The 24890-nt window shown below is 52.1% G+C and overlaps 1 protein-coding gene across 1 annotated transcript in view; it reads left to right on the top strand.

The window, feature by feature from the left end:
- The first annotated feature begins 4144 nt into the window (after positions 1-4144).
- The window catches only part of LOC138521969 (uncharacterized), a 174930-nt gene continuing 154184 nt past the window's right edge, over positions 4145-24890 (top strand). The window contains exon 1 of the mRNA XM_069635162.1: positions 4145-4281. Within this exon, the coding sequence (XP_069491263.1) occupies positions 4215-4281 (67 nt within the window). The 5' untranslated portion in view covers positions 4145-4214. The remainder of the gene's footprint in view (positions 4282-24890) is intronic.

The following is a 24890-nucleotide window of genomic DNA, read 5'->3' as shown; positions in this document are numbered from 1 at the left end:
CTCTTTCACACTCTTTCTCCTACTCACTCTTTCTCATGCTTTCTCCTACTCACTCTTTCACACTCTTTCTCCTACTCACTCTTTCACACTCTTTCTCCTACTCACTCTTTCTCACTCTTTCTCCTACTCACTCTTTCACACTCTTTCTCCTACTCACTCTTTCTCACTCTTTGGCCTACTCACTCTTTCTCACTCTTTCTCCTACTAACTCTTTCTCACTCTTTCTCCTACTCACTCTTTCACACTCTTTCTCCTACTCACTCCTTTTCACTCTTTCTCCTACTCACTCTTTCTCACTCTTTCTCCTACTTATTCTTTCACACTCTTTTCCCTACTCACTCTTTCACTCTTTCTCCTACTCACTCTTTCTCACTCTTTCTCCTACTCACTCTTTCTCACTCTTTCTCCTACTCACTCTTTCACACTCTTTTCCCTACTCACTCTTTCACTCTTTCTCCTACTCACTCTTTCACACTCTTTCTCCTACTCACTCTTTCTCACTCTTTCTCCTACTCACTCTTTCACACTCTTTTCCCTACTCACTCTTTCACTCTTTCTCCTACTCACTCTTTCACACTCTTTCTCCTACTCACTCTTTCTCACTCTTTCTCCTACTCACTCTTTCTCACTCTTTCTCCTACTCACTCTTTCACACTATTTCTCCTACTCACTCTTTCTCACTCTTTCTCCTACTCACTCTTTCACTCTTTCTCCTACTCACTCTTTCACACTCTTTCTCCTACTCACTCTTTCTCCTACTCACTCTTTCTCCTACTCACTCTTTCACACTCTTTCTCCTACTCACTCTTTCACACTCTTTCTCCTACTCACTCTTTCTCACTCTTTCTCCTACTCACTCTTTCTCACTCTTTCTCCTACTCACTCTTTCACACTCTTTCTCCTACTCACTCTTTCTCACTCTTTCTCCTACTGACTCTTTCACACTCTTTCTCCTTCTCACTCATTCACACTCTTTCTCCTACTCACTCTTTCAAACTCTTTTTCCTACTCACTCTTTCTCACTCTTTCTCCTACTCACTCTTTCACACTCTTTCTCCTTCTCACTCATTCACACTCTTTCTCCTACTCACTCTTTCTCACTCTTTTTCCAACTCACTCTTTCTCACTCTGTCTCCTACTCACTCTTTCTCTCTCTCCTATTCTCTCTTGCAGTCTTCCACACTTTCCTCTTTCCTTCCCTTACTATTAGTATCTTCTGTCTTTGCCAGCTCTTCCTGTTCCTTCTCTGTCACTCCTTTACCTCCTATCCTGACTTTACATTGTGTTACTTTCTCCCCTTCATCCCCACCTTTCTATCTGCTCTCCCTCTCATGTAGTATCTTGCTTCTACCTATCGCCCTCGCTTGTATCATCCTCCCTCCCTTTCTCCTTCTTACCCCTTCCACGTTCTTTGTTTTTCACTCCCTATTGTTTGCTCTCTTCTCCCACTCCCAATCTGTGTCTCCTCCTTCTCGTCTGCCTTGTTTCACCTCCTGTTTTGTATTTTGCCTCTCTTACTCCCCTTCCCCAGAGCACTGAAGTTGGCCTGCCCCATTCGTGAGCAGGTGATCCAGTCCTGGTGTTTCCTTCCCAGCCAGACTAAAAGTCCCAGGAGGCAAAGGATAAAGCCTGGACTGGACGACCCGCTTATATACCAGATGTGCAGCCCCTGTAGCTCCGCGTCTCTCTGCGTGTGTGTGTCTCTCTCTCTCCCTCTCCATACCTCGTTCTCTCTCTCCCTCTTTAGCTTTCCCTCTATCTCCCCTTCCTGCCCCCCTCTCCCTCTCTCTCTCTCTCTCTCCTCCTCGCATTCAATCTCTTGCTTCTCTCACGGCGGAACCAGGTTTTTGGAAGGGTCTTGCGCCGTTTCAAGACTGGGGCTCTGGGAGCAGGGTGGGAGAGAGAAACCGGTGGATGAGAGGAGGGAGGCCGCAGATTTGATGAGCACAATGGTGCATTGTGTTGTGGTGCACTGCACCAGCTGTAAGATGGAGTCTGAAAGTGTACATTTGGCAGTGCTGCCTTGATTCCAACATGCTGTGCAGCAGCAGCTGCATCTCGGACACCGTTTTCGGGTAAAAGTGAGAGAGCCAGATCCAGGTGTCTCACTGTAGCTCGACTTTTAGGGCGCCACTAGCAACCGGACTTCAACCGGATGCGGTTTCCACCTGGCAAAACAGGTGGCGTTCCGGTTTGCATTTACACACTTAAAGGCACAGTCTAAGTGAGGCCTTCTGGTGAAGAAATATCCTGTTTGCAATCACTGACACCCGCGTGCAGCATCAGCCTGATGATGTCATTAAGAAGTGCAGCCCCAGGACATTGTGCAACAGACACCATGGTCGTGGGCTCAACAGTCTCAAGTAGTTATTCAACATAATGGTGCTGTTGTCTTTTGCTGGGAGAGCTGGTACTGTGATTGGGAATGTGGGTGCTCTGTGAGGGGTTGGCATTCGGCGGCTACCCCGATTACCCAAACTAGACACAGCATTGCTGCCTGCCTTTGCCTACTCACCGAGTGCCAAAAGCACAGGCACGGTGAGGCTGCCACCCCAGCCCCTACTGTGCCCCTTTGAAGGTGCTCAGGGAGCTTGCCACCCAGCACCGCCCCCCTGCAGCACCGCCTGCAACAGTCCGCTCTGTTGCCATGCCCACACTGATGGGTGGCATAGAAGAGTCCTACAGGCCCCACAGTTTGAAGACCACTGTAGGGGGTGTACCTGTATCCTGGAAAGGGCCCTGCCCGCTTTGCCACTCTATGTCTGCTGCTGCCGAGAGGTGAGAAACTTGACAGGCTCGTGTCAGCGGAGCCATGCTCTGGGCACCACACGAGGCAGTGCTATTCAAACTTCTTGAAGCTGAGCCCCCATTTGAGTACAAATATTGTTACTGGACCACCCCTTGAGTAAAAATGTTGTTGTTATGGCTCCCCTTCCTCCAATGACTATTATCGTCTCCGAATTTCAAGGGCTCTGAGCCACTGTTGTTTTTCCCCCATCCTTCTTGAGCGCTTTGAAACACTTGCCTGTGTGTAGGCGCTTTATAAATAAATAATAGCATACCATAATTTCATATCTGCTTATATTTTCTATTAAAAGCAGTCACTGCACTCTGCTTTTTAAGATCCTCGCGCCCTCCCTGGACTCCCTACATGCCCCCCACCCCCGCAGGGTGGGAGGGGGCAGCCCCACAGTTTGAAGACTACTGCATGAGAGTGCTCCCTTCTGCCTCAAAGTGGGGGGCCGCCAGTGGTCCCAAACCCTTGCCCGGTGCCGCCCGAGCTCATAGCCATAGGTTTCGTAGGAGTGAGGAGTGAGTTTATATATCATTCGGGGAGGAAGGCGAGTGAGGGCCAGCGGGGCTCGCTAGTGGGTCATAGGCTTTGGTGTGACGTGCGCTGCAGGCACAACCCCCCCCCCCCCCCCCAGAGTAGAGCGCTCGCCGCTGCATACAAATGCATCGTTTGCCTGTGCACACAACAGAGCAACGCAAACACACCTGCACAGGCGTAGGAGGAACGGTGGGGGGTGAGGGGGGGCATAGTCAATTAGTCCGAGGGAGGGAGGTCATCACCGCAGAGGGACAGGTGAGGGGGAGGGGTGACACTCATTGGGGGCAAGGGGAGGCGGTCCCTATCCGTGATCACTGCTGGGTTAATAGTAGTGTGGCCGGGCTGAGTAGGCGCTTAGAAACCCATCCCCCTTCCCGTCATTTCGTCACGGGCGGGGCCAGCAGGGACGGTGCGGGCGAAGCAATGGGTATGGGTTCTGGGGGAGTCCCCGGGGTAGAAGGAGGGGCAGGAGGTGGGCAGGAGACCCCCGTTGCCTAACAGAGGACCTTTACAGCAACTAAACCGACTCCCTAAATTCAAAGAGCAAAGCTAGAGACCAAACACGAGCGGAGCGCCTGCAAGGAGCGGCCTGGCAGCACTACCCCAGCAAACGCTTTTCTGGGCTGTTTGGGTACTTTTTACAACTTGCAGATACTCGTGACAGGGACAAGGAGTTATTTTAAGGGCTGTGGTTTCCACTTCGTGACTGCAGTCAGGAAACGGGACCCAGCGGGGCCTTGGAGATAAAGGGGGGCCCTCCCAACAACACTGAGGGCGCAGGGTGGAGAGGAGGATCGTCCCAAACCACAACACTGCCAGAAAAAGGCAGGAGGGAAGACGAGGGAGCGGAGGACTCAGTGGCAGACCTGGAGGGAAAGGGGACATGTCCAGGGCACCCTGGGCGCTGCTGCTGGTACAGGGGGTGCTGATGGGGCAATGGAGGGCGACTGGTAAGAGGGGCTACGGGGGTAATGGTGTGCGAGAGGGAGTAATTTGAGGGGTCTCAATGCATTGTGGCTGGGAAGCGCGTGGCGTAGAAGTGTAGTAACAGTGGGCGAACAGGACTAACCTCCCAATGTTATTTGCTATAGTTTGAAGAAATGATTCATCTTCCACTAATGTTAGGCATAGAACACGGGTCTCCAAATCCCAAAAGCTCCACTCACACCCGGTGTGCAAGTTAACCACTATCTGCAAAGAAGTGTATCATTTTAAGTGTATTTTGTTTGGCAATCCAGAAAAAAACAACTCTGCAGAGGATTCATCTTCCAATGGTGCATGATGTAGAATCTGTATAGAGACAAAGGGTGAATATTCCAATGGTGCATGATGTACAATTTATTCAGGCACATGTTTAATGTTCCAGTGGTGCACGTCATGAAACCTGTAGAAAGGATTCACCTTCCACGAGTGCATAGTGCAAATTCTGCACAGACCAAGGATTCATCTTCCGATAGTGCATGGTGTTGAATCTCCAGGGACAAACAACCTTCTTCTGTTTGCTGTAGCATCTTTAGGGACAACAAAGTTCGTTTTAATGGTGCCCTTTGTGGCATCTGAAGATACATAGGATTCGTCTTCCAATAAAGGATGATGTGAGCAAGTAAAAGGATTCATCTTCCAATAAAGGATGATGTCAACAAGTAAAAGGATTCATCTTCTAATGAAGGATGATGTTGAACCAGTAGGAGAAAGGGACAGAAGATACAGCTTGCAAGGGATATATGCCATCAACTGACCCACGACTCACGGGTTTGACCCACAAAGAAACACAAAGGACTCAGTCCGCAAAGGTGTCAGGGAAACCCGCGAGAAGGGCAGGCTAGGAAACAAAGTAATTGCGTTCCAGCAGTCATGATGGGTTTAGCGATCCTTTCCTTTGGTCCAATGGTTTCACTGACGTCTACGTTTGCCTAATCACTGAGCATCGACCTTCCGTGACCCTGTGAGGTTTGCAGAATTAGAGGCCGGAACACAAAATAAGTGTAGCCTGTGCTACACAGGTGTTTACCAGTGGTATAATTGTAAGTTGAGATCATTGTGTTCGCCCCGTCACTACATATATTCATTACTGAGGTTTTAATTTGTGCACAAAGTCACAGTGATAGTGAACGCACCTTCTCAGAATAGTTCTGCCCAGGATCACAAGGCACCCCAGTGCAATTTGAACACTTCTGCTGAATGCCCATCAAAGGGTGTACCAAAGCAGTTCACACTTCTGCTGAGTGATGCAAATAAGAGCAAGTGCTTGTCTATCACACTAATCACAAATCAGTCAACTAAGGAACTAACGCTCTTATCATCGCAAGTACACTTAAATACAAAAAGGTAAAAGTAAACTGTGTTTCTAATTCTAATACAATTGCCCTCAATGTGGTGGGTTCACAGCACATTTTGCCCTTTTGATGAGGTGGGTGGAGCTATGTCATTTTTCGGAGTGTTGGACAAGTGACCACTGAGCCTACTGAGAACAGTTGCTAACGTTGGGGACATGGTTCATAATCGATAGTGGGGGCCACAGGTCTGATCCTCGCAAGCCAAATTCACTCCATGTTGGTTTTCTTGATATCCACAAAAATATGCATTTGAATGCAGGGAATCTTAAATGTGAGTCATTTGCATAGGCAGTGGTTATCCTGAAAATGCGGAGTGGATGGGGATCTCCGGGACTGGATCTTGAGGCTCCAGATCTGCAGGGGTGTTCAGGTCCTCCTGGATCTGCTGTTGACCCCCACATCAGGACATCTCTGCCCAGCCTGGGCTCGCACAGCCCCAGGAGTGCTGTGGATCTCGCTGGGGTGCAGGTGTGGTTCTAACGAACCCATGGAGTGGCCAGGATCCCCGAAGGTTTCAGTGCCCGGCCTGCAGATCTGGGCTGAGTCAGACCTGGTTGGGTGTTTCTGCGTTGGCGCGGCTCACATTGCCGTCTTGGAGAGGGCACCTGATCCTGGTATGGAGCACACTGGACACAGTTGTTTACAGTCATCACCAAAGCCTCGAGGTCTGCTTTCATCTCTTGCCAGGAGCATCACGTGCCTGGGCAGAGCCGAATGCCTAGGATAGGCCTGGTGCTGCTCAGTACCCTGGTTGCCAACCCACCCATTCCCTTACTCCAGACTGGTCGCCCTCAGGCAGCCCACTCCAGACTGGACCCCCCCCCAGGCAGCTCCCACCAGACTGGACACCACCCCCAGCCCTGTCACCTGTGACACCCCCCAGACAGCCCACTCCAGACTGGAAACACCTCAGGCAACCCACTCCAGACTGGACCCCCCCCCACCCCCAGGCAGCTCCCACCAGACTGGACACCCCCCCACCCAGGCATCACCCACCAGACTGGACACCACCCCCAGCCCTGTCACCTGTGACACCCCCCAGACAGCCCACTCCAGACTGGACACCCCCCCCACCCAGGCATCACCCACCAGACTGGACACCACCCCCAGACCCCTTCACCTGTGACACCCCCCAGACAGACCACTCCAGACTGGACACACCCCAGACAGCCCACTCCAGACTGGACCCCCCCACCCAGGCATCACCCACCAGACTGGACACCACCCCCAGACCCCTTCACCTGTGACACCCCCCCAGACAGCCCACTCCAGACTGGACACACCCCAGACAGCCCACTCCAGACTGGACCCCCCCCCCACCCAGGCATCACCCACCAGACTGGACACCACCCCCAGACCCCTTCACCTGTGACACCCCCCCAGACAGCCCACTCCAGACTGGACACACCCCAGACAGCCCACTCCAGACTGGACCCCCCCCCACCCAGGCATCACCCACCAGACTGGACACCACCCCAGACCCCTTCACCTGTGACACCCCCCCAGACAGCCCACTCCAGACTGGACACACCCCCAGACCCCTTCACCTGTGACACCCCCCCCAGACAGCCCACTCCAGACTGGACACACCCCAGACAGCCCACTCCAGACTGGACCCCCCCCCACCCAGGCATCACCCACCAGTCTGGACACCACCCCCAGACCCCTTCACCCGTGACACCCCCCAGACAGCCCACTCCAGACTGGACACTCCCCCCCACCGACAGCCCACTCCAGACTGGACACCCCCACACCCAGGCATCACCCACCAGACTGGACACCACCCCCAGACCCCTTCACCTGTGACACCCCCCCCAGGCAGCCCACTCCAGACTGGACACCTGCGACAGGCAGGCAACTCCAGACCAGACACGCCCCCAGGCAGCACCCTCAGACTAGACACACCCCCTGACCCCCCTCACCTGTGATACCCCCCTAGACAGCCCACTCCAGACTGGACACCCCCCAGGCAGTCCACTCCAGACTGGACACCTGTGACAGGCAGGCAACTCCAGACTAGACACTCCCCCAGGCAGCACCCTCAGACTAGACACCCTCCCCTCCAGCCTTCGTCACCTGTGACACCCGCCAGCAGCCCCCTCCAGACTGCAAACCTCCCCCCAGGCAGCCCCCTCCAGACTAGACATGCCCCAGGCAGCACCCTCACACTAGACACCCTCCCCTCCAGCCTCCCTCACCTGTGACACCCGCCAGCAGCCCCCTCCATACTGGAAACCTTCCCCCAGGCAGCCCACTCCAGACTGGACACCCCCACACCCAGGCATCACCCACCAGACTGGACACCACCCCCAGACCCCTTCACCTATGACACCCCCCCAGGCAGCCCACTCCAGACTGGACACCTGCGACAGGCAGGTAACTCCAGACCAGACACGCCCCCAGGCAGCACCCTCAGACTAGACACACCCCCTGACCCCCCTCACCTGTGACACCCCCCTAGACAGCCCACTCCAGTCTGGACACCCCCCAGGCAGTCCACTCCAGACTGGACACCCCCTCACCCATCCCCTTGCTCGCTCATGAAGTCTGGGTGTGAAGGTGATGCCTGCTCAGGGGGTCTGCTGCCAGGTTCAGAGCGCCCTGCTTCTCCGCCCACGCACACATTTGCCTCTCCGCTTCTGCCAGGGACTTGGAATTGGTTCCACGCTGGCGGTTCCTGTAGGATTTGGACGGGCGTTGTATGTTTGTGTCATTGTACTGAGCCAAGGGGCAGCGGAATGGCCGCTATGTCTCTCCCGTTGGCAGGGGAGGACTGGATAATAGGGAACTCTGGAGATTTCCCGGTGGGCCTCTGCACCCTGGGCCTCTTTTGTGTTGTATTTCCAAATGTTCTCATAGGAAAAGCATTGGGCTTGCTGAAAATGTGTCATAAGGGGCAACTTTGAACTTTATTTCCAGGGCCTCTTTTGGTCCCCAGTAATTATTTCCAGGGCCTCCTTTAATTCCCAGTCCACCCCTGCCCGTTGGCCTTCTTCTTGCTCTTTTGATGTTCTCTTTCCTTTAAGCGGGCGGCTTCTTCCATATCGATCCCCCTCCTACCTGGCGGGATCCCCTCTACGGTTTCCGGACTCGAGCAAGATCCCCTCTTTAGGCCCGCCACCTTGAGCCCGCACGGTAACTCCTCCTTGTTGCACGAGGGACGCAGAGAATGGCTTTGCAAGGTCTGAGAGGCGATGCCATGGGTCCAGGGCATGTGATATTAGAAGGTAAGGTTTAGGTCTATTTGAACGAAAAAAATGGACCTTTTCCAATTTGACAGAATTTCTTTTGTTTTTTTGTTCGAAAATGCTGAGGAGACCCCCTGACCCCCCACTTTCCCCCACCTTAATCTATTCCCTTACCCAACCCCACATATATATATATTTAATTCCCCCAAAAAACCAACACAAAAATTCGGTCAAATTGAAAAGGTCAGTTTGGTTTGCGATCAAGTAGTATGGTAATACCGAGGGCTCCTAGGCCATGTCCCCCTGGACTCTGAGCCCTTGCGCTGGTCTGATCCGCTCTTATTAAGGCTTCTAGCGTCTTCCCTTGATGAACAGCTCTCTTTGGGGGCAGGAAGACGTTGCCAGCATTTGCGGCAGAAGTTGCACCAATGGCCACCAGTGATTGAGAAGAGGTAACGTGTGACGGGCGAAGATTCACCAAGAACCCCAGCGGGGGGCACATTCCCTGGCTCTGCGCGCCTTCTGACGAGCTTGAATGGAAGATGTTGCGTAAATAAGTCGGTCATCTAGATCAGGATGAGCACATATCCCTACTAGGCCTACTGCGCCTCTCTGCGGGCGACCATTCTGGTAAATATCCTGAGGTGATCTTCAGGCCAAAGCCGAGGACCTGGGATTGGGGCAGGTGGTGTTATGGAATGTGGCGGCTTTTATGCAGGTCCCGCCCGGGAAGTCCTGTGCAGTCTCTGCTTCATCTTGGCCTGAAGGACTTTCTGGAGCGCCTCCATCTTGAAGCTTATCCGAGTTCAGAATCATTAGACTCACTATCAGCTACATCCTCTCGAAGGTCTGGGGACCCAGAAGACAGTCAAGGAGAATCCTTTCCTTTCTCTTCCTTGGGGATCCCCTTGATCCCATGTTTCTGCAGGAAGGGTGCCTTCACCAGGTGCATGAGCGCCAGAGTCCAAGTCCGTTCAGCGTCCTAACTGTGGCAGGCGCCAGGCGGCAAACCCAAGGGTCCCATCACATCCGCATCGCCCCCTTGGATTGGATATCTTCTAGACTTGAAGTTCGTATAACCAGGTTCTCTCTGTTAGGCCATTCCCTCTGCGGGAGGCTGTGGACTGACCGTAGCAGCAGAATCGGAGACACAAGGCCCAATTCTGAGGACGCGGTTAATTCCACGTACAAATACGACACTACCCCTCCGGATCCTTTCACCTCCACGTAGGGGCGCAGCGAAACCTACACTTCGGGTTTGGGGGGGCCACTTGAGAAAGTGGGCAGGGCAAACTTGGAGGCTCCACCCCCTCTATCCTATCCCAAGGGTTGTCTTGCTTGGGGCCCATGTATCCAATGGTAGCGGCCCAGCATTACACCTAAGCGCACGCGTGCACACACACGCGCTCACTCATTTACACATCCCATACCCCATACACTCGCTCATGTATATGCGCACCCGCCCCCCATACCTCATACACTCATTCACACCCACTCACACCTCCATATTACGGAAATTGCTGCAGCGGCAGTGCATGCTGGGTAGCCCTCTAGAAATGTTTCCAGTAACCATTAGCGCAGCTTCTGCGCCGAGTTTACATGCACTTACTGGGCTGCCACTCCTGCCTCCACCTCAGAATGGAGGCGATAGGATCTGGAGAGGGGAAGGCCGTATTTGTACGTGGAATTTACCATGTCCTCAGAATCTGGTTTGTGTTGATACTCAGTGCATGTGGTCTTGAGCTAATTAATAGCGCTGGTCGATCCAGTTGCGTCACAGGGGGTGATCCCGGTCACACATGTGAGGTTTAATCCCCTGTGTCTGTGCGTTAATGGGAGACACTGCTTCTCCATCCAACGTGGAGCGAAAAATGCCTGAGGCGTAGCTTTGGCTGAGGCTTTTTTCGCTCCGCGTTGGACGGAGAAGTAGTGCGACCGGGATCACCAGCCCCGTGACGCAACTGGATCGACCAGCGCTATTAATTAGCTCAAGACCACATGCACTGAATATCAACACAAACTCGGCAGTCGGACATACCAGCTTCCACTAAGCAACCTAGTGGCCTGAATCTCCTACATTCAGATCAGGAGAACAGCTTACAAGCTTTCCACCGTAGCACAAATCCTTGCACACAAGATCAACAGGACACTCCCTTCTACAACCCGTTCCACCGTCCTGATGAATGCCAACCATTTGCAAGCTTCATTAAACAGCTTCCCCTTTTTGGCCGAAACACAGTAGTGTCACCGACCCTCCATTATATCAGTGTTCATCACCAACACTGTTATTTATGCATTGATTTTCATTGTTAGAAAGGAAGAAACTTGGTCAATGTTCACCAATTCCGGTCAATTTGACTGGACTGTATCTATGTATATTGTGTACAAAGCTGCAAATGAATACGTGTCCTTGATGATTTTACTATGACAAACTAATATGTATTAAAAAGCTTGGGGCCAAAACTTATTTGACCCCCATGGAATCTAAGTATCAAGGTTCTTGAAAGTGTGTTTTCTCTCTCACCCTGATTATTGTGTGTGATTATTTAAGCCAGTTCCATATGTAACACCTCAAGCCAGTCCTGCTTTCTGCTTCCAATTGCATGCTGGAACTTGTAGTTTTGTTTATCCCATTGCAAGTATGTGCCTACAAGTCCCAGCATACGGCAGAAGAAAAAAATACACATGACTGACTCAAAGATTTTGCATGGAATTGGAGAACTTGGCAACTATGAAGGAGGGGAGCGTTCCGAGAGTAATTTATTTCACTTTCCATCACTGGGGCAGGCCAATACCTCAGCGTATCACACTCCACCGTGGACTGATTCACAACTGCAGCGGATCAGGAGCTCTTTGCAAGCAAGAACCCTAGCTTGAGCCACCATCTCACACTTTCCCGCACATCTTATGAAGAAGCCGGTGCCTTCAGCGGCCTGTTCCTGCTGCACTTCCACGTTCCAATTGGCTGACGTCATGCGTAGCATCGCGTAGCCTGAAGGGCACGCCTCTGAAAGCTCTGCATTCTTCCGTTTGGGGAGTTCTGCCAGAATGAAGATCAGAGTATTCTCCTCTCTACTGAGAGCCTGCACCCTTCCAACGCACCCAGGCAGGCACCGTCCTTGCTGCCCATAAGTATGGCGTGTCGCTCCTTTAACTGTGGCGTGTTGCCCCTTTAAGAACACGAGTCATGACTTTGTCATGACTCGAGCCAATAAAAGCGACCTCTGCGTGCACATGCAGGTACTGCAGTAGAGACCCAGGAAGCGGCAACTCTGTGTCCGTGTTGTTTATGTATAGTGTGCCTGCTGTGTACCCATGGCCTATGTTGAACCCACTGCCTGTGTGAGCACAGAGCCGAGGCTAACGTGTGGTGGGTGGTCCCAGTATTGGTGTCGGGACGGTAGATCCCGACCCCCACAGGCTGCCACCTGCACTGCAATCTGCTACGTGATCGCAGTCCTCCTGTCAACCTGGGTGATCCCGGTGAGCGGTGTGTCCAGCTCCAGTGCCCTGCGAGCGGGACTCCACAATGGCGACGAGGATGGGATACTTCTGTTCCCGCCACATGCCCCGCTGCTGCCACAGGAGAGGGTTACACATCTAAATGAGGCGTTTTTCTGGCAGATGGTAAAGGGGAATTGTAAGGAAGTGGACGAGTGAGGTGGCCCGGGGCAACGTGCCAAGCTACCGTAACCATGTGCAGTATGCCAGGTACAACTTCACATGCCTAAATGCTCACATGTCCATTGCATGCCAAGGCAAAGCCTGGAATGCCCAATTGAAGCCTCACCATTTCCTGATTTTAGCCACCATGCAGCAGGGAAAGGCCCAGGCTTCCTATCGCATTTTATGGCAGGCGCAGCCCCTGTTCTTTACAACTGGAGTCAATGTACTAGGGCCGTTTACTATGCCCTGGTACAATCTTCTATGCCAAGGGGCTGCTATGATTTCACAAGTGCAGTGGCGTATGAATGCCCAGGTACAGCCTCATATACCCACACAGCCCTAGAGAAAAGCAGCGTTCCCGCCACAAGCAGGCAAATACTCCCACTAAAAAACAGACACTAAAAATAGTCCCAACACAAATAGGAAACCACGACCTTACGAGGGCCCGCTCCCTGCTTCCACCCACACAGCTCCAGGCATATGTTCGGCTCAGTGGTACCAGCAGAGCAGCAGCATGGGCCACCCCCTGCTTCCACCCACACAGCTCCAGGCATATGTTCGGCTCAGTGGTACCAGCAGAGCAGCAGCATGGGCCACCCCCTGCTTCCACCCACACAGCTCCAGGGATATGTTCGGCTCAGTGGTACCAGCAGAGCAGCAGCATAGACCACCCCCTGCTTCCACCCACACAGCTCCAGGGATATGTTCGGCTCAGTGGTACCAGCAGAGCAGCAGCATGGGCCACCCCCTGCTTCCACCCACACAGCTCCAGGGATATGTTCGGCTCAGTGGTACCAGCAGAGCAGCAGCATGGGCCACCCCCTGCTTCCACCCACACAGCTCCAGGGATATGTTCGGCTCAGTGGTACCAGCAGAGCAGCAGCATAGACCACCCCCTGCTTCCACCCACACAGCTCCAGGCATATGTTCGGCTCAGTGGTACCAGCAGAGCAGCAGCATGGGCCACCCCCTGCTTCCACCCACACAGCTCCAGGCATATGTTCGGCTCAGTGGTACCAGCAGAGCAGCAGCATAGACCACCCCCTGCTTCCACCCACACAGCTCCAGGCATATGTTCGGCTCAGTGGTACCAGCAGAGCAGCAGCATAGACCACCCCCTGCTTCCACCCACACAGCTCCAGGCATATGTTCGGCTCAGTGGTACCAGCAGAGCAGCAGCATGGGCCACCCCCTGCTTCCACCCACACAGCTCCAGGGATATGTTCGGCTCAGTGGTACCAGCAGAGCAGCAGCATAGGCCACCCCCTGCTTCCACCCACACAGCTCCAGGCATATGTTCGGCTCAGTGGTACCAGCAGAGCAGCAGCATAGACCACCCCCTGCTTCCACCCACACAGCTCCAGGCATATGTTCGGCTCAGTGGTACCAGCAGAGCAGCAGCATGGGCCACCCCCTGCTTCCACCCACACAGCTCCAGGGATATGTTCGGCTCAGTGGTACCAGCAGAGCAGCAGCATAGGCCACCCCCTGCTTCCACCCACACAGCTCCAGGCATATGTTCGGCTCAGTGGTACCAGCAGAGCAGCAGCATGGGCCACCCACTGCTTCCACCCACACAGCTCCAGGGATATGTTCGGCTCAGTGGTACCAGCAGAGCAGCAGCATAGACCACCCCCTGCTTCCACCCACACAGCTCCAGGGATATGTTCGGCTCAGTGGTTCCAGCAGAGCAGCAGCATAGACCACCCCCTGCTTCCACCCACACAGCTCCAGGGATATGTTCGGCTCAGTGGTACCAGCAGAGCAGCAGCATAGACCACCCCCTGCTTCCACCCACACAGCTCCAGGGATATGTTCGGCTCAGTGGTTCCAGCAGAGCAGCAGCATAGACCACCCCCTGCTTCCACCCACACAGCTCCAGGGATATGTTCGGCTCAGTGGTACCAGCAGAGCAGCAGCATAGACCACCCCCTGCTTCCACCCACACAGCTCCAGGGATATGTTCGGCTCAGTGGTACCAGCAGAGCAGCAGCATAGACCACCCCCTGCTTCCACCCACACAGCTCCAGGGATATGTTCGGCTCAGTGGTACCAGCAGAGCAGCAGCATAGACCACCCCCTGCTTCCACCCACACAGCTCCAGGCATATGTTCGGCTCAGTGGTACCAGCAGAGCAGCAGCATAGACCACCCCCTGCTTCCACCCACACAGCTCCAGGGATATGTTCGGCTCAGTGGTTCCAGCAGAGCAGCAGCATAGACCACCCCCTGCTTCCACCCACACAGCTCCAGGGATATGTTCGGCTCAGTGGTACCAGCAGAGCAGCAGCATAGACCACCCCCTGCTTCCACCCACACAGCTCCAGGGATATGTTCGGCTCAGTGGTACCAGCAGAGCAGCAGCATAGACCACCCCCTGCTTCCACCCACACAGCTCCAGGGATATGTTCGGCTCAGTGGTTCCAGCAGAGCAGCAGCATGGGCCACCCACTGCTTCCACCCACACAGCTCCAGGGATATATTCGGCTCAGTGGTACCAGCAGAGCGTGGCATCAGCCGTCCCCTCCTTCCACCCACACAGCTCCAGGGATATGTTTGGCTAAGTGTTACCAGAAAAGCAGCGTCATAGGCCACCCACTGCTTCCACCCACACAGCTCCAGGGATATGTTCGGCTCAGTGGTACCAGCAGAGCAGCAGCATGGGCCACCCACTGCTGGCATCCACACAGCTCCAGGGATATATTCGGCTCAGTGGTACCAGCAGAGCATGGCATCAGCCGTCCCCTCCTTCCACCCACACAGCTCCAGGGATATGTTTGGCTAAGTGTTACCAGAAAAGCAGCGTCATAGGCCACCCACTGCTTCCACCCACACAGCTCCAGGGATATATTCGGCTCAGTGGTACCAGCAGAGCGTGGCATCAGCCGTCCCCTCCTTCCACCCACACAGCTCCAGGGATATATTTGGCTAAGTGTTACCAGAAAAGCAGCGTCATAGGCCACCCACTGCTTCCACCCACACAGCTCCAGGGATATATTCGGCTCAGTGGTACCAGCAGAGCGTGGCATCAGCCGTCCCCTCCTTCCACCCACACAGCTCCAGGGATATGTTTGGCTAAGTGTTACCAGAAAAGCAGCGTCATAGGCCACCCACTGCTTCCACCCACACAGCTCCAGGGATATGTTCGGCTCAGTGGTACCAGCAGAGCAGCAGCATGGGCCACCCACTGCTGGCATCCACACAGCTCCAGGGATATATAATCGGCTCAGTGGTACCAGCAGAGCGTGGCATCAGCCGTCCCCTCCTTCCACCCACACAGCTCCAGGGATATGTTTGGCTAAGTGTTACCAGAAAAGCAGCGTCATAGGCCACCCACTGCTTCCACCCACACAGCTCCAGGGATATATTCGGCTCAGTGGTACCAGCAGAGCGTGGCATCAGCCGTCCCCTCCTTCCACCCACACAGCTCCAGGGATATGTTTGGCTAAGTGTTACCAGAAAAGCAGCGTCATAGGCCACCCACTGCTTCCACCCACACAGCTCCAGGGATATGTTCGGCTCAGTGGTACCAGCAGAGCAGCAGCATGGGCCACCCACTGCTGGCATCCACACAGCTCCAGGGATATATTCGGCTCAGTGGTACCAGCAGAGCGTGGCATCAGCCATCCCCTCCTTCCACCCACACAGCTCCAGGGATATGTTTGGCTAAGTGTTACCAGAAAAGCAGCGTCATAGGCCACCCACTGCTTCCACCCACACAGCTCCAGGGATATATTCGGCTCAGTGGTACCAGCAGAGCGTGGCATCAGCCGTCCCCTCCTTCCACCCACACAGCTCCAGGGATATGTTTGGCTAAGTGTTACCAGAAAAGCAGCATCATAGGCCACCCACTGCTTCCACCCACACAGCTCCAGGGATATGTTCGGCTCAGTGGTACCAGCAGAGCAGTGGCATAGCCATGAGCCGTTTCCTGCTTCCACCCACACAGCTCCAAGGATATGTTCGGCTCAGTGGTACCAGCAGAGCAGCGTCATAGGTCACCGCTGCTTACACCCACACAGCTCCAAGGATATGTTTGGCTCAGTGGTACCAGCAGGGCAGCAGCATAGGCCACCCACTGCTGGCATCCACACAGCTCCAGGGATATGTTGGCTCAGTGGTACCAGCAGAGCAGCGTCATAGGTCACCGCTGCTTCCACCCACACAGCTCCAGAGATATGTTCTGCTCAGTGGTACCAGCAGAGCAGCGTCATAGGCCACCCACTGCTGGCATCCACACAGCTCCAGGCATATGTTCGACTCAGTGGTACCAGCAGAGCAGCAGCATAGGCCACCCACTGCTGGCATCCACACAGCTCCAGGCATATGTTCGGCTCAGTGGTACCAGCAGAGCAGTGGCATAGCCATGAGCTGTTTCCTGCTTCCACCCACACAGCTCCAAGGATATGTTCGGCTCAGTGGTACCAGCAGAGCAGTGGCATAGGCATGGGGCCGCCCTCTGCTTTCACCCACACAGCTGCAGGGTTGTGTTTGGTTCAGTGGTACCAGCAGAGCAGTGGCATATGCATGAGCTGCCCCCTGTTCCACCCACTGTTCCCACTCTAGTGGTTCTCGACAGCCGATTGGAACGAACCAAGTCAAAAGCAAAGAAGAACTTGACAAAGTGTCAAGACCATCCTGGAGGAACCGCAAGACCGAGTACGCTCAGGGAAGGAGAGAGGCAGACCGGGAAGCCGAGTAAGAAGGGGGTTGCTGCCAAGCTGGTCTGGTGTCCAGGGACAGCGCAGCGAGCAGTAAGGAAGACGCTCCTGGAATCCCCAAAGGTCGGCTCCCATGGAGGAATGGTCCCACGCCAAATAGGAAGAAGCAGGCACGGCAGCCCGGAGATCAGAGAAGGAAGCAGGGGAAGTCCCACCACAGACAGCAGGCGCATAGGATGACCCAAGACCATCACAGACCACGAAATAAGGTACACTGATGGATAGGGAGATTCCGGGGGCCCTGTAGAGTGGCAGAGACAACTCAAGGATACAAGTAAGCCAAAGAAGCCACACAAATGGGTCTGGAACCATGATGGAAGTCAAAAGACATTAAAAAGCTTAACCAAGATAATAACACTTGCCAGAACAGTGAACCATGTTTAGCCGGTTACTGGCAAAAACCTGCTGTGTCAGTCTGAGACCTGCACCCTTATGAAATCAAACGTGTGTAGAATCCAGGAACCACAAAGAGAACTGTGAGAGTGGTATACATGAAGACAGTTCTTGGCAGGTGAGTAATTCAATCGTGATACCACAGCTTGGAAGTGCATCCAAGCTATTCTTCTTCATCGCATTACCCGGTAGTGTGAGTTTAGAAACGACCCTACCAAAGCATAGAAGGTATATTATGTTGGCCGAAAACCAATCGCACCATATGCCCTACATCGCCAATAGAGAATCGTCAGCATAACCATAGAGCGTCCATTTTGTGTAAGATCCGCCATTTGCTTTCTTTGCCTTTCTGTTCAACGCTTTGCAAAATGTATTTTATTTCATCCAGCTCATGCACGAAGCAAGGCCACAATTTACATGTTGAGAGACCGGCCCAGACAGAAATGCCAAACAGTACAGAAATACATTGTTTTCCTCCCTCACAAGTCCTTGAAGGCGAGCAGAGAGGCATTTAACCAGCGACCCAGGTGCCGACCGGTCTCGCTGAAACTGTAGAAACAGGCCGTTAAAGCATGAATTATACTTTCCTTGCGGCCCCCCTTTGGGGCTCTCCTTAGATCAGGCTGACCCCTCGTTCATGAATAGAAACCAGTAGATAACACACTTTTGAATGTGTCTCTCCTACGAACACAGTATCCTCCCGGAACAAGTGCCTAGTGTTCTTCATAACAAAGAACTATGTCTGCTTACTGCAAATTGCAACTGTTGCTAAAACGAGTAATATAGATTGAGTAAGAAACGTGTCATAATGTGTCATATTTGTCATAATTGTCAATTACCGAACCCTAGCTCAAGAAGATATATTATGGGCGGTTTTGATGTGTCACAAAGAGATTGTACGATTGTCTATTTATATATATGATACTGTTGTAGAATGTTTGCTCTCTTGCGTCTCATGAGGTCTGGGTGACACACGTTGCGAGACGTTAGACCCAGTCGGCCGACTGAGCGTATTTGCTTTGCAATAAACCCTAGTACTTGGAAATCGAACCTTGTGTCTGTCGTATCACTTGGTGTATGGTGATTGTGCCTTGTTTCCATACGCGAGGGTCTTCAGGGCCTAGCAGTAGGAGAAAACCAGGGCTGCCAACCAGGATCAAGGACCCACCACAGGTTGGCAGCACATCCAAGCTACTCTTTTTTGTCGCAGTACCTGGTAGAAGGAAACCCGGTGGCCAACCAGGGCCAGGGACCCACCATAGCTTTGAAGTATATCCAAGCTAGTCTTCTTCGTAGCAGTACATGGTAGGAGGGAACCAGGGTTGCCAACCAGGGGCAGGGACCCACCATGGCTTGGAAGTGCATCCAAGCTACTCTTCTTCATGGCAATGTCTGGTGGGAAGACTCCAGCTCTGCCCACCAGGGTCAGGGACCCACCACAGTTTGGAGACACACCCTCTTCTTTGCAACTGTGCCTGGTGACCAGGAACCAGGTCTGCCACTCAGGGCCACTGACCCAGGGACAGAGAAGAAGCCCGAGAAGGGCCAACTAGGGAGTCCCCCAACAATTGTTGAACTGTATTTCAAGCCTGAAGAAGGCTGGGGTAGGGGGACACCGCCTCTCCCTCCCCGAGCAGTTTGCAAACTTTACAGGAAGCCTGAGGAAGGTGGGGGAAGGGAGATATTCCCCAACACTTTAGGATCGGAAGATTCCAGAACTGTCTTTTCTCCAGGGGAAGGGTACCACTCCCTTTGGGCTGTGAGGGGCAGAGTCAGGATTTTGACACTGGACATTGGGACTTTTGCTTTGGACATTCTGACGCTAGTTACTTCATTTGAGGCAGGGAAACTCCTCTTAGATTTAGGGTGAGTTCATTTGCTCACTTGAATAAAGGTTTCTGCTAATCACCACGACCCCGTCCGTGTCAGCATCTCACTTCTGCAACCTTACAGTTACCACTATAACTTGATACAATACTGTTTCTGGTTGCATTTCTTTGGTTACTGCTGGTGTTTAGGAAGGAGGAGCAAGATCCATTTGCATGTTATCACTTATTTTAAACCGTAAAAAGGCTTTTAAGGTCAGTATCTTTTAATTTGCAACCCCTTCCTAGGTGTGTGCTACTGTTTTCCTTTCATCAGAACCGATTCGTGGATCACTATTAATAACTAAAGCTCTCATGCGTTACGGTAAGCAAGAGATCAAAGGGGACGACAGTGCGGCCGTGCATTAAAAGAAATACACTACCCCCTACTGTACATAAAAAGACCGTTGCAGGTCGCGTGGGAATTCATTGACCTTATGAAGGAACTCTGCCTTTGGCCTCATTCCTCCATTTGGTCACTCGGAATATCTGTATAACATGCCAGCGACTGGGAACTTTATCCTGTCTATAAGATAGGCACCTTTTATTTCAGGCCTAACTAATGCAGTTGCTCACTCATGGGGTGTGTTATCCCTGGGGCCAGGTCCACTCCTGTCTTGGTGCTTGAGAGAGATTTATATATCATAACTGCAGTGATGGGAGGGGCCCGGTCACAAGCCGTGCAGTGAGACTGACCTTTATGGGCCTGGTAGTGTTCTTAATTGGAAAGAGTCTGTGACTCTTAAAGAATAATAGTTTTTCTCAAGTGGTCATTTGGGGTTCCAGGGCCCAGTGCAGGCTGCCTTTCTTTGTTCTGCTGTGCAGGGGCCATTAAACTAAAGGTGGTGTCACTTTAGATGTTAATTTGCTTCCCAATGAGAGACCTCTCCAAAAAGTGTTGAATAATAACAGGTGTTTTGTTTATGGCTGGCTTTCAGCTCTCTGGTATGATATGATATGATAAGTCATTTATAACATTCCTGTACACAAGTGTTTCTAGGTGTCACAAGAAAAGGGAGGGAAGATAGAGGGAGAACAAAACAAACAATCTTACTAGGCCTTGTGTCATTCCCATCGTGCAAGTGCGAGAACGAGAAGTGCAAGGGGAAAGGGAGGGGGGAAGTGCAAGGGAGAGGGGAAGGGAAAACAGGGCAGCAATGCTCTGAGTAAGTGCAGCCAGGGCAGCACAGCTCTGGGTAGAGCAAGGCGAACAAGGGACTGTAGGGTTACAGTTAGAGTCCCTAAGTGCGTGGTAGACCCGGAGGCAGTGTAAGAGTGACTGATCAAGAAATAGCCTGGTTGTTATGACTTGATGGTCGTAAAGATTATGGGGCCTCTGTCCACAAGTTCCACTCAGAAAGATACGAATAACTTCCTGAGCAATCCTTGAGGCCACAGGTTGTTTGAGTGCCGAAGAACGCCAGGAACCAGGAACACCGGTGACCCCTCGACCACTGTAAAGCAAGCAATGGGTCAGTACAATGGCAAACAATACACTGAATAGCGAGGTAACAAATATCAAGGGGCTTACCAAGGGTCTGGGGACAGGAGGAACAAAGATGAGAATGGAGGTGTTCCGTGTGGCTGCAGAGTGTAGCAGGCGGCAGCGGGTAGGCGTAGATTGTTGTAGAAATAGGCACTGCAAGACCTGAATGTAAAGGGTACTCCAAAAGGTAACAGACGAGGAAATCCGAAAACAGTCCGTTGAGAGTTCCAAGGTCAAAAGCCAGCCAAGTTCGTCGTAACCAGGGGGTAATCCAAAGGAATCCAAAAATACAGTTCAACGGTCCTGAAACAGCAGAGCAAACAGTATCCAAGGGCTTGACAGAGGAATCCAAGAAGAACAGTCCGTAGTCCAGGTTCAAGATGTGGAGACAGGAAGACGCCGAACAGTGCCTAATTGGGTCAGCTGTGAAGCACTGAATGAGCGTTCCCTCTCCGGTTTTAAAGGGGCTAGGAGTGTCACATGACCCATCACGTGACCGATGATGTAGCACGTTTCCTTGTCACATGACCCAAGTTTTCAAAACGCTGCCCGGTCTTCCTGAAGGCGTGACGAAGCAAAGGAAAAAGCCGGCGTCTCCGTCGACTGTCACCAAGACGCCAGGGCAGCTACCAACATTGCAATGGGTAAACATGACCATAGCGCGTCAGATGCCCTCGTGTGCGCCGCTGCCATGCTGCTTGAGGGAGTGAGAACATGAGGTCAGAAGGGGAAGGCAGAACAGGACCTGAGATGGAAGGCTTAGTGACTGCACGGGTATTCGTGTGCGTAAGGTGACCAGTGGATGGTGTAACACTGGTACACAGTGAAACTCTGAGGGTAGCCAAGCAACCAGTCGGTACAGCAGACAGGTATGTCAGGTAGGTCAGCAGGGGAGAGAGAGAGAGAGAGAGAGAAGCAGAGGAGAAGAGGAACATTTTGAGCTGCTTCTGGAACTTCAGGTGCTCCGGCTCAAGTCTGAGAGAGACAGGGAGGCCATTCCTGAGGGAGGCACATGCAGAGGAGAGAGCTCTACCCCACAATCTCTGCCTGGAGAAGCGTCTGACCCTCAGAGAGTTGGAGGTAGCTGGGAGAAGGGCTCGAGAAGGAAGGTATCTTGGCAGAGAGCATTGGATGTAGTGTTGTCCCCTGCCCCAGAAAGTCTTGTGGACGATGCAGAGGGTCTTGAACTTGATCCTTGCAGCCACCAGGAGCCGGTGGAGAGATTTCAGGGCTGGAGAGTTACGATCCCTGGGCTTGAGGCCAAGGACAAGTCTTGCAGTCCTGTTCTGGATGAGTTGCAGAGGGCGGAGAGTAGAAACAGGCAGATTTAGAAAGAGGATGTTGCAGTAGTCCAGCCTAGAGAGAACCATGGCTCTGGAGACAGTGAGCTTCTGGGGGAAAGTGAGAAAAGGAAGAGTACCTTTGAGGAGGTGCACCTAATAGTGTGACTTCTTGGTGACGTCCGAGATGTGAGCAGAAGAAAGAGAGTGGAGTATGGGGCGTTAATGAGGTGATATGGGACCTCAATGCTAAAGCAGGGAAATCACCCACAGCTAAGCATAAAGCCAATGCTAATAGTAGAATTTATAATGTATTTATAATTGGTTATTTATAGCATGCTTAATACCCAGAGGATTCTATGCGCGGACTCATGGATCGGCCCTGTGTTGCTCTGCGTCGTTTTGCTTCATTGTTCATGACTACAAATGAACAAAGTATGAGTCTAACTTCACTGAATCGTACCCTGCAATAGGCAACTTAATATTCAAAACCACTCCAACTCTTCATTCAAGCCATCTATTTAACTCCTCATAAGAAATATTAACCGTTGCTCCCAACTCTGCAAGAATTGTTGCTGTCCACAGGCCACCTGATCGCTCTCTTGCTTCACCTTCCGCCCTCACAAAAGGATCCAATATCACTGTGTTGAAGTGCTTTCATCTGATGCAGCTCCTGCTCTGTTTTCCTTCCCTCGACAGAACGCGTCGCCATTTTCTATAACATCGCTGTCGTTCTCAGCGATTCCTATAACCCACGTGGGGTGTATTGCAATTAGCAAATTCTCTTTGTTGCCTCATTTTAGGTAATACTCTATCAATCTCCTCAATGTGGCAAGTAAGACTGAAAACTACACATGACCTGCAAGGTTAGTGTCCATTCACAATTGGGAAGCCCCATGTTTCTGTTAAAGATAGCCGTTAACTCTTTCCTGTTTGTTTGATATCTCTACGTACCGACACCTTTCTGATGTCCCTGGTCCTACAGAAGCAAAAAGCGGCCTAGCAAAGTCAAAGGGTACCTTTATTAGGCAAAATGTCCTTCTTAATCTCAAATGACAAGTGCGATTAGGTGTTCACCATCGCTCGTGTACCCCCTCACCATTCTCTGATAGGCCCCCCTACCCCTGCGATTGTTTCAGGCCTTCTCCATGAATGTCGAACACTCTTTCGGGAATAACCTCTTGCTGGAATTATTCTGGCTAAAATGCCGGCCTCCGTCTCACTCCTCCTTCTCCACGCCCTTCCTCCTAAGAGGCAGGGGGGGGGGGGGGGCAACAAGTAAATGATCCGTCAAGCTTTCGGGGTGAAACGGGTCACGCCTCAATAATGCAGTTCTGTCTGTGGGCTCCTTGACCCTTGAGGTATGCAGTCTGTATAACGAAACTTTTACGTAGAATGCACATATAACGAAATTGTTATATCGGAAAACATAAGGAAAATGTATGTGGGGTGGGGTAAAGGTCAGTTTTGTGGGGAAACGGTTGGGGTGGGTTTTTAGGGGTGGGAAATGGGGGCTTGGGTCCCCCAAAAAAGAAAAAAAAATGGTTATGTTTTGTCGTTATAAAAATTTCGTTATATGTGCATTCGTTATAAAATTAGTCATTATAAAGACAGGTGATGGGTTTACCTTTTAGAGCAGCTTCTGAAGCATAGATAGTGATATCTTGAACATCAGTACACATATCACTGATCGTGTGTGCAATGGGAGTCGAGGGTACTTGATGTCAGGGGGGGATTGTGTGCATTGCTTTTGTTCTCGTGGAGTGGGGCAGTTTCATGGCGTGGTACACTGGGCAGCTGGCAGTTTTGACCCATGATGTGAGTTAACATGTACCATTTGCTGCACAGGTCCCCACACGCCTGGGGCCGGGCTGCTGCTCGCTTTGTGAAGGCCAGGCGCGCGTTCAGAAGGAGCTTGCGGGGTCCTCGGTCCTGCTTATGTCGCACTCTGACCTCAGCAAGCAGTGCTCTGCTGGGGTCACTGAGTCGGCTTCACGATGGGCGGGGATTGATGTAGATTTAGGGGCGGAGTCCAGCCAGTTCCAACCTTTCTGCGTTGAGCAGTTCTACTAGCAACGTCTCTGTGTTGCCATTGGATACCTTTGCAAAGACACACAACACTGAGGCGTTCCACAAAGAGACTGCTCACATAAGGGCTCAGTGGGGAACCACCCCTGACAACAAAAGAGGAGGCACAAGATACACACCATTCATATATATATATATATATATATATATGTTCCCCAAGTAAGGCGGTTAAGCCTTCATTGTATGATGGAGCTGCACTCCCATCAAACTGGAATTACACCAAACAGCAGCTCCATTTGCCGCAAGTAAAAGGCTTCAGAAACCCCAAGAAGGTGCTAGAAGAGTAGAAAAAACGACATTTTATTGAATAATGGCAGTTTAAAAACAAGGCTTCCCAAGGTTGGAGAGGCTAGCTGACGCGGTTTGCCACACTCCTGTGGCTTGTTCACTTACAATATGTATTACTTGCAGGTAATTGTTATGAAAGATTCTCTTTACTGCACCTTTCCTTCCATCTTTATGGAACCCCCAAACTTTTTGCAGTGCAGGGAATTCTTAAGCTTCACTGCACTGGCCTTTGCTCACATGTAGGGATGT

Source organism: Ambystoma mexicanum, chromosome 13 (genome assembly GCF_040938575.1).
Source record: "Ambystoma mexicanum isolate Mex_15411 chromosome 13, UKY_AmexF1_1, whole genome shotgun sequence".
Taxonomy (NCBI): Eukaryota; Metazoa; Chordata; class Amphibia; order Caudata; family Ambystomatidae; genus Ambystoma; species Ambystoma mexicanum.
Note: the sequence above shows the minus strand (reverse complement) of the source record. Positions and strands in the feature narration are given on the sequence as shown.